This window comes from Gastrolobium bilobum, unplaced genomic scaffold (genome assembly GCF_033153095.1).
Source record: "Gastrolobium bilobum isolate Gb01-03AN ecotype WA unplaced genomic scaffold, APGP_CSIRO_Gbil_v1 utg5155, whole genome shotgun sequence".
Taxonomy (NCBI): domain Eukaryota; kingdom Viridiplantae; phylum Streptophyta; class Magnoliopsida; order Fabales; family Fabaceae; genus Gastrolobium; species Gastrolobium bilobum.
In genome coordinates this window covers 352,525-367,467 of record NW_026899054.1, presented here as the reverse complement: position 1 = coordinate 367,467, position 14,943 = coordinate 352,525, and the positions used below count along the sequence as shown (strand labels likewise).

Sequence of the window (14,943 nt, the reverse complement as noted above, 5' to 3'; positions counted from 1 at the left end):
TTTTTTTGAGAATTTTGTGTTTGATGTCTGATTTTGTATTTCTGTTTCGGGGTCCATTGCATGAGGCACTTCGTGTTAGAAGTGATCTGAGCTTGAAGACGAAAACGAAGATGGAAACAAAGGAAAATGAAGAACGAAAGATGTCTGAGGAACTAAGGAGTAAACGAAGGTCATTCATCTTCTTTTGGCTTCTCCTTCTCCTAAAAGGCAAAAAGTATAACTTTTGAGAAAAGTCAGATTTTAGCTTTTTTGTTGACTTTTGCTTTTTTTAAAAGCAATCATCCAAACAATCAAAAAATTCTAAAAATACTTTTAAAAATAAAAATAGCTTTTGTAAAAGTAGAAGCTCATCCAAACACCCTTCAAACAGTGTAAAGAACCAATTCAACCTAAAAGTTTAAGCTATTGGGTGAGGCTACATTAATTATTTTATGTATTTTCAACGTACCCCTCACACAAAAGCTCATTGGGCTTAAAGGATGGACAATGCACAAGTCCACCTACTTGTGCTAAGAAACTCCACAAAAATGATTAATTATTAATTAAAGGAGTGAGGTGGTGATGATCAAAACCGTGACACCAAGACTCTGTTACCATGTAAAGAACTAATTCAATATTGAGTGAGGTTACATTAATGGTTTTAGAATATTTTACATTAAAATTCATTTTTTAATTATGTTAAATTTTATTCTTTCTCTTCCAAATCTCAACTGTCCCATTAGTACATGCAAGGTAGTCAAAATCGAGATTTTATCTAAAATCGAAAAGGGAATAAAAAATCGTAAATTGTAAAATCGTATTACAAATCGTAGATTTTACCTGCACTCTAAAATTAAATTTTTATATACATATGCTTATGTATAAAAAAAATTAAGAAAAAATAGTAGGGGTGTTCATCAACCGATCCAAACCGATTCAAACCGCGGTAACCGAACCAAAAAATCGATAACCGAAAAAACCGAAAATCGAAAAACCGAAAACCGAAAAAAAATCACAAATTTTAATTGGATTGGATCAGTTTTTGGATGGATTGATGAAAACCGATTCAATATATTAATTCTCCTCTACCTATTTGAGTCTTTCCCTAATCCCCTCTACCTATTTGGGTCTTTCGCTAAACATAACCTAAAAAATTCTAAACCCAAGACCCATTAACCCATCAATTAAACCCAAGAAAAAATCTAGTCATATCTTATCAACACAATTTTATCTTTATAACTTTATATCTCATTGCCAAAAAAAAAATTATATTATAGTTTACTAATGCTTTTGTATTTAAAAAATAAAAATAAAATTACAAAGCCAATATATACAAAAGAAGTTATTTGCACAACAATCATGAAATAAATATTAGGATTTTCAAAAAACCGAAAACCGATCCAATCCAAACCGAAAAAAATTGGATTGGATTGGATAGGATTTGAAAAAAAATTCAAACCGAATGAATGATTATATGATCAAACCGAAGGGATTGGATCGGATGAATTTTGCTTCCAAAATCGATCCAATCCAGACCGCGAACACCCATAAAAATAGATTACCTGTCACCATCCTTATACATTTGCATACAATTGTCACACTCTAAAGGTCTAAGCTAATAAATCATTCAAGTTATTATCATCGAAGACATTATGTTCCACGTGATCTTCAACTATATCATTCAAAATTGTCTTCATCTAAACTTCCATCATGAGATAAAGTTCTTTCGTTTTCCACAATCCATTCATCTTCGGATGAAACGTTAGCAATGTTATATTCAACAATTTTTTTAACTTGCTTAACATCATTCCAATAGTTAAAATCGGGATTTAAATCTTAAAATCAGGACTTAAGTAAATGTCTAAATCGGGATTTTATATTGGAAAAGATTTTAAGTGAAATCTGAATCGTTTTAGCAAAAATAAATCGTTAAAATCGGGATTTTAAGATTTAAATCTCAATTTTAATTACCATGAGTACATGTATTAAATTACATTACATTATCTTAATTTTATTTAATTTTAATTTTTTTTAAAGGATGACACAAATAATTATTAATTTTTCTTATTTTAAATTTTAAATTGAAACTTTTTTAAAAAATATTATGTATAGTTTCTTATAATTCTTTTACTTTAATTTATATTTTTTATATTATACTTGAATTAATTACATATATTTCTCATGATTTAAAATATTTTTTATTTTTATTTCGAGTAATGCACAGTTGAGAATAATAATTCCATTTGATGTCAGTGTTTCGAATTTTGATTGATGAAAGTCTCTTTCGTAAAAAAAATAAAAAATAAAAAAGACAAATTAACAACACCAGGAGACAGATTGAACCTTGTTGGAACAAGCTTACAACATTATAAAAGAAAAAAGAATGGAAATGAAAGAGCGAAACGTGAATCATCTAGCAAGTTTGGCCAGCCACTTAAATAATGTTACGAGATTCAAAATGCATTATGGCATTCTGAATGTTTTTAATCAAGTTTGATTTATAAACAACGATAGACAATTCAACGAAAAGATAATTGTTTTGAACATCTACCATATTTTAAAGATTATTATTGTAATAACACTTATGGAAATATCTTGATGGAAAGACTAAAAGTTACATATTAATTCATTTACATAACAGCTAATATTTTCTTTAAAGAAATTATTAAATTGTTTTAATTATTATTTTATTATAAACCTCTTCAATCGGATTTAATTTTAAGAATTATAAATCATTTACTAATACATTATCCATTCTAATCATCTAAAAAATTATTTGAACTTCCAAGTTCTATTAATTTATATGAAAAGATATATTACCAGCAAATAAAATGTTACTTCCTAACCATAATATTTTAAACTAAATATTTTTGCAGCAGATAAAAAATAGCTAAGCGGGTGTTTGGTAGAGGAAAAAAAAAAATTTATCTGGGGAATCACAATTTCCAAAAATATGATAAGAAAATGAGTTTTCTGATAATGTTACAAAAAGTTGTTTGATAAACTAAAATATTTCCAAAAATGTTGGATTAATTTTCTTAATGTTATGTTTAGTTGTATTAAACTTTTCTTTGACATAAAAATCATAAAATACCACCCTGGATAGTATTCTTGGATGGTATTTTCAAAAAAAATTACACACAGAATAAAATCATGAGAAAATCAGATTTCCGAAAAAAATTTAAAAATCTTATATCAAATGTAGATAAATAAAATTACTAGTTTTAGTTTTCCGGGAATCCCAAAAAATCCTTGTAACAAACAGCCCCTAAATTTCTTTTATAGGTTTGAAATAAAAAAAAATGTATACCATACCAAAAAAAAATGTATACATTTAGCAGTGTATTTGGGTTCAAGTATTAATTGCTTCTTAAAACTGCACTCTCGAATTCTTAGCTTGCCATTTACGTTAATAAAATAAATAAACCGCAAACCCCAAATTAAAGGCTCCAAAGAAATATCATTATCCATCCACCAAAGCAAGTTTCTTAACGTGGAAAAAAACACAATAGTGTCACTACGGTTACACATACACAGAGTCTATTAAAGGAAATAAATTTAACCAATCAAACTAACAATTAATTAGTTCATTAACAGTAATAGTAAAAGAACAAAAAAAAAAAAACAAATCCAAGAAAATAATATTAATAGTAATAACACTTGAATACTAAAAAAAAAATAAGACATGATTAGGATTAAGAAGAAGTGGTGTTTTTGTGAGTGGGAGAATGCAAAGGAAAAAGTGGCAATAGCTCAGGTGGTTGAGAAGCTCTTGGTGTTGAAAGTGGACTTGGATGCAAGTAGAACCCTTTCTCTGCAATTGCTCTTTCTTCTTCTTCTTCGTGTGGTGAAATCGGTGTTCGTGGGCTTCCACGCGCCAACACTTCCAATGGTGACACTGGTGAAGCCATCAACATGGTTTCGCCCATCAATGCTCTGCTTCTAACGTACGAACAAGGTGACATGTTCATGTTCGTGTTTATGTTGTTGTTGTTGCTGTTGAACATCATCATCATGGGTCTCTCCGAAACGCCGATGCTTAGTTCTAGCTTCTTCGCCGCCGCGTTCCGCCGCTCGTGGAGTTTGAAGTTTGGTTTCTTCGGTCCTATTACCTCCGCTGCGGCGGCGGTGGTGGCGGCGGTAAGGCGGTGGTTTTGGGCTGCAAGACGTGACGGGAGAGTGAGGGGGAGTTTTTGAGCTGATGGGTCTTCGGATGCTCCGGTTAGCTTCTGGACCACCGCCCGGAAGTTTGATGGGTCGGCTTGGACGAAGGTTGTGTTTGGTGTTGTCGGGTCGGATCCGTAGGGCGGTGAGTGGAGGGTGGTGGCGCCGGAGTTTGAAGCCATAAGAGAGAGAGAGAGAGAGAGAGAGAGAGTTCTCAGAGCTTGTAGATTATTGAAGAGGAAGCGGGAAGAATGGAATGAAATGTGGGGTTTTATACACCAACAAGAGAGAGAGAGAGAGAGAGAGAGAGAAATTTCTTGGAGATGTGGTTGCTTTGCTTTATGGGTTGGCGTGTGTGGTAAGTGTCAGATAAGAAAATTAAAAAGACTCTTATGTCAGAAGGAGGAACTAATAGTTAGGATGTTACCTATTTTAAGATTTTTTTGTTGTTGTTGTGTGATAAGATATTGAAAAGTGAACTTGATATAAAGATTTTAAGCCATCAAATTAGAACCGTAGGAAGTGCTGCTCTTTTCAAACTGAACCTCATCCAATTCATATACTTGATAGTTTTTATAAATAAATTAAACATGTAATTACTACTTACTTCCCACACTCTCTTTTTTGTTTTTGACTTTGTAAGTTGTAAGTAATTACGATTAACTACTGCTGTTTCTAATGAAAAAGGGTAGACGAAAGCTTTGGTTAGATGATTAAAAAGAGCTTTTCTCTCCCAGCTTTTTTTTTAAAAATGGGTGAACTTTCTCATGAGTGGAACTCCATATCTTTCTTTTATCATTGTAAGTAAAAATTCATTATCATGAGGTTAAGCTTTTTAATGTGAGTGTTATTGAAGTTTGCCTCAAAAGTCGCATGAAAGCTTTTGTAATGGAAATTTTGTTATAAACTAATTCACAAAGAGAGGAAGAAATCCGGATTGAAATCATGATGTAATCTCTCACAGTGAAGCACATGCAGGCAACTAAACAGTGGTGGCCACGTCTTTATGGTTTTCGTTTCATAATTTTATCAGCATGCATGATTACTACATATACACACAAAAGTCTTGATGGAAAGTGTTCACTAATGCAAATTATGCAATAATAACAAAGGGCAATGGATTTTACTCTCTTTTTTTCACTTGATGTGTAATGAATGAGGAGTGAAACTAGTGAATATCAACGGGGTCCCGTTTGAATTTGAAAAAAGCAATCAATGAATAATAAGCTGGCATATTGAATGACGAGTCATGCGGGGTCAGCGGAGCATTGAAACAAGGTACAACAAGGTGAGAGAGAAAGAGAAAGAGAAAGACAGAGGCAGAGTCTGAGTTTTGGTCAGAGTTCTAGAAAACCTTATGTGCCTTGTGATTCTGTCTCTCTTTTTCTTTTCTTTTATTCTGTCCATTTTTTATTTTTTATTTTTATTTGTGTGCGTATCTAGTGGCCTGTGTGTGGGTAAATTTTTCAACTGCTTTCTCTTTCTGTGTATATTTTTTTTCCTTTCCTAAGTTTGCGTGAGGAATTGCACTTTGACACTAGTGACAAAAGTTGTCTCAGGCTTCCTTAAATTTTGGCTTGGTTCCTTGTAGTTTCTTTGCTTTACTCTTTTCTTTTTGGATTGCTTTGCTGGAATTGTCACCCTTTTTGACATGTTTAGTTTCTTGCCTTTACAGGAGTCTTTCCCCTCTCTTTCTTCTTGTTTTCAATTTAGTTTACCTTTTACATGAAAGTGTGAAACACAATACAAATTAGAAGCACTTCTATTTCTGGCGCCTTATTTCATTTACTTATATATACAGCTACACAAGAAGCATTCCGACCAGGGAATTTACTATGCAATAAGTTACAAGTTACAGGTTGATATTGAGGTACAAAAAACTATATGTACATTTTTTTAGTAATGTTATAGATACATTTAAAAATGTACACATTCGTCACGTATTTTTTATTATTCATCAACATCAATGGTTAAAAAAAATTACGTAGAAGAAGAATGCGTGTGTATTGTTTTTGGCTTAAAAACGGAACTACTTTTTTTGCTGTGATTTTTTCCCACTACTTGTTTCAGTAATAATAGTACTCTGTTACATGTTGTAATTCAAATTAATGGCTGTGTGTTTACTGTTAATTACTTCCTTAGTATTTAGAAGTATACATATGTGTATGTCTTATATTTTAACAAGTCTATTTTTTTCATAATTATTACACAGAATAAATGAATCTCATCCAGTATTTTGTAGTCAATTACTATACTTCTTCCTTACACATAGTATATAGAAAAAAGAGATTCAACATGGGTGAGTTTGGATCGATAATTAGTAGAATAATTAATTTTAACTAATTAATTTTTAAAGATTTGACCAAACTTAGTCCCTTACTGTTATGATTTGGGCTTCAAAGTCCTTGCATGTAAAATGTGAAGTAACAACACTCAAGGACTCACAGCCATTATACCAGTGAACACTTGAGAGTATGAATCGTGCAATGTATTTTTCTTACAAAATAGTAAGTGGATGTTTGGTCCCAACGTTTGTGTTGTACGTTGTAGCTGTGTAAATGCTTGTGATTGAACTCATGATCTTCTCTTTTTACTAATTAAATTACGGCCACTCATTAGAGAAAGTAATATGTATGGTTCCCACCACTTGGTTTTCCCATGACAGGGACAGTATGGCTATCCATTTAGATTGAAGTGATTTTTATTTCTTACAAATGCAATAGGGAAAACTGTCTGTACTTTTAAATTACACAACTTATATCCTTTCACTTTCACAAAGATGTGGGATCCACAACTTTATTTTTTTGTCAACTCTCTCTCCTCCTTTATCTATCTCTTTCTCTCTCTTAAAATTACACAACTTTACATCCTTCAAAATTATACACACTTTTCCCAATGCAATATACAAATAATGTCGTAAGCATGATAGATGAAAATAAAACTCATTTCCTGGGCCCCGTAGCTGTAAAAAACTAGATGATTAAATTATGATAGTTTAGTTACTGCGTGAAAGTTGAGTAACTGAGATTGAGAGCATGTGTACGATCTCTTCAATGCCGTTTTTGAAAGGGTTTAAAGTTTTAATCATGAACTCATCCCAAATAAGATTATCTACTACGAAGTATGGTATTCATCAACCGATCCAAACCGATTCAAACTGCCGTAACCGAACCGAAAAATCGATAACCGAATAAACCGAAAACTGAAAAATTGAAAACCGCAAATTTTAATTGGATTGGATCGGTTTTGGATGGGTTGATGAAAACCGATCCAATCCAAACTGATCCAATATATTAATTCCCTTCTACCTACTTGAGTCTTTCCCTAACATAGCCTAAAAATTTCTAAACCCAAGAAAAAATCTAGTCACATCTCATCAACAAAATTTTATCTTTGTAGAGCTTCATATCTTATTGCCAAAAAAAAACTATATTATAGTTTACTAATGCTTTTGTATTTCAAAATAAATAAATTTACAAAGGCAATATATACAAAAGATGTTATTTACACAATAATCATGAAATAAATTTTAGGATTTTCAAAAAACCGAAAACCGATCCAATCGAAACCGAAAAAAATTGGATTGGATCGGATCGGATTTGAAAAAAAATCAAAAACCGAATGAATGATTATATGATCAAACCGAACAGATTGGATCAGATGATTTTTGCTTCCAAAACCGATTCAATCCAGACCACGAACACCCCTACTACGAAGGATACATGTGGTTTTTCAAAAAAAAAAAAAAAAAAATGTACCAGCTTCATTATCAAGATATATTACTGTTAGCGATATAACTTCACATAACCCACCTTTTTTTATATACCACAATTCACAATTGCACCATCATGAGATAGAACACAAATTCTTATCCTCACCCTAGAATTTTTTTCATACAAACAGACACACGGTTTAATATTAGACTCTCTTTTTTTTGGAAATCTTAGACTTTAGACTTCGCTTTTTCATTCCAATAATTCATCTTCGGGACAGGATTAAGGTGCAAGAATATATGCTTCATATATTAAATTTAGTAACGCAATTGAGCAAACCAAACAAAGAATATGTGAGAATAAGCTGTCCAGTATTTGTCTGAAAACTGCATGTGAATCAACCTTCATATCAATAGCTATGCATATATAGAGAGAGGTTTAATTAAACACCGACCACGTGTACATTTCACAACCTTCAGATCATTTGATCTGATTGTTCGAATTTTCTTATCCATGGCCCACTATGAAAAACTGTTGCCATTGCTTAAATTAAGTGAGCTACGTATTTATTATTCATATTAAGAAATAATGGCCAAAGACATTGACAAAATTAATAGTAGCCTGCTTTGCTTTTTTGTAGTCAAAAGGGGCACTTATAGAAAACCATCGTTTTCAATTCTATTCCGAGTGTGAATGATGCCAAGGGAACATTCAATCATAAGAGCCGTCTGTGGATGACACTATGATTACCAAAGAAGACTAGGCAATAGGCAAAAGTGGAGTGGTGTGTTAACAAACTAAGAGACCCTTATTCGATTTAATACTTTAATTAAATTCTTGCCAAACATCCCACTTGATTGATTGAACTCTTAAAATGATTTTAGAATGAGAGCCGATATAAATAATTATAGCCAATTTGATGAATTAGTATTATATACTTGTTTTTCTATATATGCTTTTAGTTCATGGCTTTTTTCGTTGGGGACAAGCGTAGGGTGTTAGGACAAAGCAAAAAATCATGGATGTTTGGAATTTAGTGGACTTATAACGGATGAGAGATTGACATTTAAGGATAAGGAGACACAAAAGATGTATTTTTATATTTGAATTGGGTACGGCTAATAATTAAATTCTTGGTAGATGATTCAAAGCATCTTTCCAAAGTTTTTCAAGGTGAAGCCGTGAAGGATAACCTAAACCTATATAATCATATACTTCAGATCGCAAAAATGGGTAAAAAGAAGCGAAATATATAAGGTTAAACAAAAATTAGAGCTTTCGATATAAAATAACTTGATATGACAACCCAATTTGATAAGGTCTCATAATTTTTATTGGCTTGTAATTTATGTGTTTTTATAGCAGGATAGAGTTGTAACTTAGTTATTTGTAAATTAAATAAATATCGCTAGTTTTATTGTATGTAGAATTTGGTTGATATCTTCAGGGTACAATAGTAGGTCATTAATGGTGTTTTAAAAAAAAATTAAGAACTTTAACTCAAATGACACTAAACTTTTTTAGAAATTACTTGGTTTTAAGTTTAAATTAGATAAGACCGCTTTGCCTTACTTTAGCTTACTCTTTTCCAAATAAGGTCATTTTTATTTCATGATTATATTGTTTTAAATATAAAATATACTAATCCAAATAGATATTATATAATGGGTAAGGATTCGTTTACAAATTTTTGTAAATTACACTATGTACCCCCGAGAGAATATAGTGTAACCTAGTGTTTGTTCTCCTGGGAGAAAAAAGTGTAGTTTGTAAAAGTTTGTAAATAAAAAGTTTGTAAATACAATTCTTCCCTTATATAATAGACTTCTTTTGTAACTTACAGAAATGCAAAAGAGAAAAAAGAAAGCAGGTTAGGTGAAAGCCCAAATTAAAAGTGAGGTTAAGCCCAACTGAAAAAACATTAAAAAAATTGTAGTTTTCTTCAAACCCAAGTATAGTGTTTCTTTGCCGAAAGATGATTGATTACATAAGGCCCAAGACTTGTTGACTATATTATTTGATTTGACATTTTAGGCATGGACATTGGACGAGCTACTTAGTCATATCGGGTAAGGTTAAGGAAATGACTGTACCTGACTAAATATCACTTTTGTTATAGCATTGCACATGTACTTTTTTCCGAAGATATTATATTTTCTGCCTTTACTATGTCTTGTGATTTCTCTTAATATAACTTGGATATGAAATGAGCATAAATAAGTGCATCTTCCACTTGAACAGTGAGATTCTGACATACTAATCAAATTTATGTTGTTTTTTTTTTTGGAAATTCAATACTGATCAGTTTATATATATGCTTCAGTAACAAATACAGTTTGGTTGTTGTTACTAGGAGAAAATCAAGCCATAATGTCATAAGATCATGGATCATGCCTTCCCTCAAATTTCATATTTTTTCGACATTGATTTGAATCAGCTACCGCGTAAGGATTGTTTCTCAGATCCAATACATGCCTCCTGTTTTACCATGTTTAGTTGGAATAAATCTTTGGTACTACTGCTGTACCAAAGATTTAGTGGATCCCACCAATGAAAATATTACATGTTAGCTAAATTTTTTTTTTCTGTCAAATTTTTTCTCTCTCCTCTGATATGTAATGCTCTCATTGATGAGATGCACTGAATCTAAGTACAGCAATAGTATCAAAGATTTATTCGTCTAGTTGGTTCAACGCAGAAAACATTATTAGGAAGCTCCCGCTCATGTAATTCTCCCTCTCTCTTTTGTTTAATGCATTTTACTTCTCCAAATTACAAGGAAAAGAAGAAAGAAAATAGAAATAAAATGTCAAATATAAGTGATAATTAGCATATCATTCCCTTTATTATAGTTTCTAAGGCTAAAGACACAAAAAAAAAAGTGTACCCAGAAGTGGAGGAAATAAAAAAACAAAAGTAAGGAAGGGTAGTATGTGTCCTTTCCACTAGGGCTAACCTAGTGGTTGGGAGTAGTAGTTACTGAGTTTGATTTCCAATGTATACAAAAAAAAAAATATAACCTTACGTCTTTTTACTCCTTATAATTATGTACTTTGGGTATTACATAGTTATAATATGAAAGTTATTTTTTTTTCCTTCACATCAGCCAATAAGTTTTTGAAAAGAGAAAAAAAAATAACTTCAATATTATAATTATATATTCTCCGAAATACAGAGTTATAAGGGATGGATAAACTTATATCGAATAGTTTTCCCAAGTAAGGAATTGCGAAAAACAGCATCAAAGAGTGAGATCAGCCAAGTCAAAACTTCTCTCAACAGCTTTGCACCAAGAGTCCACTTTCTTTTTCCTCACTTCCTCGGTCATCATTGGACGGAAAACATTAGCACCCTTCATCTTCTCCGTGGAATCAAAAACATAATCTTCTTTCCAAATCCCAGCAGCTAATCCAGCAGCATAGGCTGCTCCAAGTGCTGTTGTCTCAATATCAGCAGGTCTAATTACCGGACTTGCCATCAAATCTGCCTGTACAACATTATTAACATAAACATTTTCAGTATCTAATAACATATATGATGTTAACACTAAAGAAGCATTACAAAACAATAAATCATATGATGTTACTGTTAGGACAAAACGAACATGATGATTAACAGAAAAATTAAAATATATCACAAGTATATGGAATTAGATGAAAGAAAGATATTCAAAGAAAAAATTGCAATTAGTCCAAACCTGAATCTGCATCAACAGGTTGTTAACAGTTGCCCCACCATCCACTCTAAGCAAAAACTCATCTTTTTTAGATTTATCTGCCCAATCTTTGTGCATTGAATCTAAGACATCTTTCACTTGAAAACACATGCTCTCAAGCACGGCTCTAGCAATGTGAGCCTTGCTCGTGAACCTTGTTATCCCAATAACAACCCCACGAGCATCATCGCGCCACCATGGGGCAAACAAGCCATTAAAAGCAGGAACAAAGTAAACTCCACCCGTGGATTCAACCTCTGCTGCCAGAGACTCTATATCTTTAGCACTAGAAATGATGCCAAGACTGTCTCTAAGCCACTGCACTGCCGCGCCAGCAATAGCAACTGATCCTTCCAGTGCATAATTGGTTGGAGCTTTTGGACCAAGTTTGTAGGCTATAGTGGATAGAAGACCATGCTTTGACTGAGTTACACCTTCACCAGTATTTAGTAGTATGAAAGCACCTGTGCCATAAGTGCTTTTAGCCTCCCCTTTACGGCATGCTTGTCCTAGCATTGCTGCATGTTGATCTCCTAAACATCCAGCAATAGGGATACCCGCTATAGGCCATCCAGAAGCAATTTTTCCTATAATTTCAGAATTACTGACGATTTTAGGCAAAATTTCAGAAGGAATTCCGAGGGTTTTTAAGGTAGATTCCTCCCATTCAAGGGATTTTAGGTTCATCAGCATTGTCCTTGATGCATTTGAAACATCAGTCACATGCAATCCTCCCTTCACCCCACCAGTTAAATTCCATATCAACCAAGTGTCTATTGTTCCAAATAGGGCATCCTTTTTCTTTATACCCTCCTTCACAGCGTCCACATTTTCCATCAACCAAAGCAGTTTCACAGCACTAAAATATGTACTAATAGGCAAACCACAACTCTGCACAAAATGGTTTTTACCTTCAGATAACTCCTTTTCCAATCTCCTGTTTCAAAACAATCCAATAACATCAATTAAATTTTCCGATGATGGCATAGAATAAAGACAACAAAGGAATGAAAAAGTGACCAACTTCAAACACGGAACATAACATTGGATAGGTACATAGAAATCAATCTATGATGAAATCAGACAGAGATAGACATGAAATTAACATTGGATAGGATTCATTCCTGAAATAATCTGAACATCTTACAAACAGATCCTTATCAATCAGAGGCAGAATTACCACCACTTAAAATTTTAAAATAGTTCATTTGAAATGAAATTATCCAAAATACTAATCCTGTAAAGGGTGGTAGTATATTAAAATTGATGAAATATTTACAGACAAAAATGATTAGTAAATGGATTTAAATAAATTTAAAAAAAGAAAGAAAAGGACACGAAGGAGGTCAGGACCTGCAAACAGAAGCAGTACGAGCATCCATCCAAACAATGGCAGGGTGAAGAGGAGCACCAGTGGATTTGCTCCAAACCAGACAGGTCTCCCTCTGATTGGTGAGACCAATGGCCTTCAATCCCTTATCCACGTTGAATCCATCAGCGGTAGCCTTGTCAACAGCCTTAGCAATACACACCTTCACACTCTCCAAGATCTCCATGGGATCATGTTCCACCCATCTACCATCACCACATCAACAAACAAACAAACCCATAAATTTTTTCTAAAAAAGAATGAAACTTTAAAGGGAAAACAAAGATTGGGGGGTAGCCATGGTTTACCCTGCTTGTGGACAGAACTGAGTGAACTCGACCTGGTGAGATCCGATAGCGCGAGCTAACTTGTCGTAGATTATGAACCTGGTGCTGGTCGTTCCTTGGTCAATTGCGCCAATGAAGACATCATCTTTCGACATGTTTTCTCTGTTCCTTGAGACCAAAACGATGTTGATGTTGTTGTGTTAGTGTTTGTGTTAGTGTTTGTTGTTCTTGATCAACAAAGAAGACCAACGCTATATATACATATCACAGTTTAATACCGAATGGCCAATGCCGTTTTCTTTGGAATTGTCGATGCTAACGATAATCCTTGCTTTTAGTCAAATGGACGATCATAAAAGTTTTATCCATATAATTTAGCAAATTGTTATATTCAACTTTTGACTAATGTTATTATTTTTATTTTTATTTTGAATACTTGACTAATGTTATATAAAAGATAAAGATAAAGTTTTTTTTTTTAGACGTCACTCTCATGTGGATATTTTTAAATTTAAGTAATATACATTAATTAAAAAATATTTGTAACAATAATTCAAAAGATTTGTTGATATGCTTTTGTAAATTTCTCTGTATAAAGTTGTGCAAACATTTGCATATTTTTAATGAAAAGATTCCCAACTTTGTCTCACACGCTTCTTCCACGTGGAGTGTTTTTAGGAGGTAATATGCATAAACTACCTGTTTATCCATGGACTTTAATTCATTACCTGTTTGTTTGTGTTTTTTTAAATTAAAATATGAGAAAAATATTTCTTCAGTTATTACAGATAAGTTATCTATATTTACTCGTAAAATAACGTTATTTTGAGATTAAAAAATTAAATAATTATAATTATAAAGATTATAATAATCCTGAAATAAATTAAAATTATAACAACACCATGATTTTTGCCCAAAACAATATCGTGTTAGGCTTACTGTAAATAATTTATCTGCATTAACTGCAGAAAAAGCAAACCCTTAAAATATATATGTAAAAAAAACTTTATTACAATTAGATAAATTTATTTAAATAAGGTAAAATGTAGAATAAAAAACAATTTTAATGTTAATCTCATAAGTTAAAGAGAATAATTTGAGAAGATTATGTGATAAAAAAAATTAAACTTATCTAACCCATTTAGATTTAGTGGGTATTTGGTTGTTTATTTGAGAGAGTTTTTCCTTAAAAAAAAACACACACACTTATTCACATAAAAGTTTAAAAAAACAACACCACACTTGAATAGTAGAAATTTTGTGTGAAAATTAGTGAGTGGCGGTGGATATCTTTGGAATAAGATTGAATAGTACTGAGTGAATTATTGAATGGCGTGACGGTTCCGTAGTTGTTGGTGGAATTCTTAAAACATAGCTTATCGATCGTTAAGATAGTTGAGACCCTTTAACCATTCACACCCACCCTTCCCGTTCTCACGGATCTTACGGACTATGCTCCTTTTTCTCTCTCTTACAAGCCTCTTTTACTTTTACTTGTATCTCGTGCAATCCATCAAATCTGCTTTGACTATTTTCTCCATTTAAGATCCGATTCTCACTCAGGGCATATTTTACAAATGTCTGATTCCAAACTAAGCTTGAAATTAGCAAGGTCATTCCCAAATTACTGATTTAACTTTGTCGTACTTGCATATCTTTGAATAATGGAGGTGCAACAGTCAAATTCAATCAATCTTTATTAATTTGGTTGCCATT

General features: G+C 32.4%; 2 protein-coding genes across 4 annotated transcripts; both read right to left on the bottom strand.

The window, feature by feature from the left end:
* Nucleotides 1–3,645: 3,645 nt before the first annotated feature.
* On the bottom strand, nucleotides 3,646–4,366 carry LOC133286676 (VQ motif-containing protein 11). Of its 2 annotated transcripts, XM_061484121.1 has the most exons (2): nucleotides 4,148–4,366; nucleotides 3,646–4,084 (listed from the first exon to the last, which is right to left on the bottom strand). In XM_061484121.1, the coding sequence occupies exons 1-2, from the start codon at nucleotides 4,323–4,325 to the stop codon at nucleotides 3,675–3,677; spliced, it is 588 nt and encodes a 195-aa protein (XP_061340105.1). In that variant the 5' UTR covers nucleotides 4,326–4,366; the 3' UTR covers nucleotides 3,646–3,674. The 2 variants fall into 2 exon arrangements, with proteins under 2 accessions (XP_061340105.1, XP_061340104.1); XM_061484120.1 differs by having other exon boundaries at nucleotides 3,646–4,366.
* Nucleotides 4,367–10,696: 6,330 nt separating this feature from the next.
* On the bottom strand, nucleotides 10,697–13,439 carry LOC133286649 (glycerol kinase). Of its 2 annotated transcripts, none has more exons than XM_061484089.1 (4): nucleotides 13,249–13,439; nucleotides 12,925–13,146; nucleotides 11,554–12,508; nucleotides 10,697–11,343 (listed from the first exon to the last, which is right to left on the bottom strand). In XM_061484089.1, the coding sequence occupies exons 1-4, from the start codon at nucleotides 13,380–13,382 to the stop codon at nucleotides 11,098–11,100; spliced, it is 1,557 nt and encodes a 518-aa protein (XP_061340073.1). In that variant the 5' UTR covers nucleotides 13,383–13,439; the 3' UTR covers nucleotides 10,697–11,097. The 2 variants fall into 2 exon arrangements, with proteins under 2 accessions (XP_061340073.1, XP_061340074.1); XM_061484090.1 differs by having other exon boundaries at nucleotides 10,697–11,261; nucleotides 11,592–12,508.
* Between the last annotated feature and the right edge of the window lie 1,504 nt (nucleotides 13,440–14,943).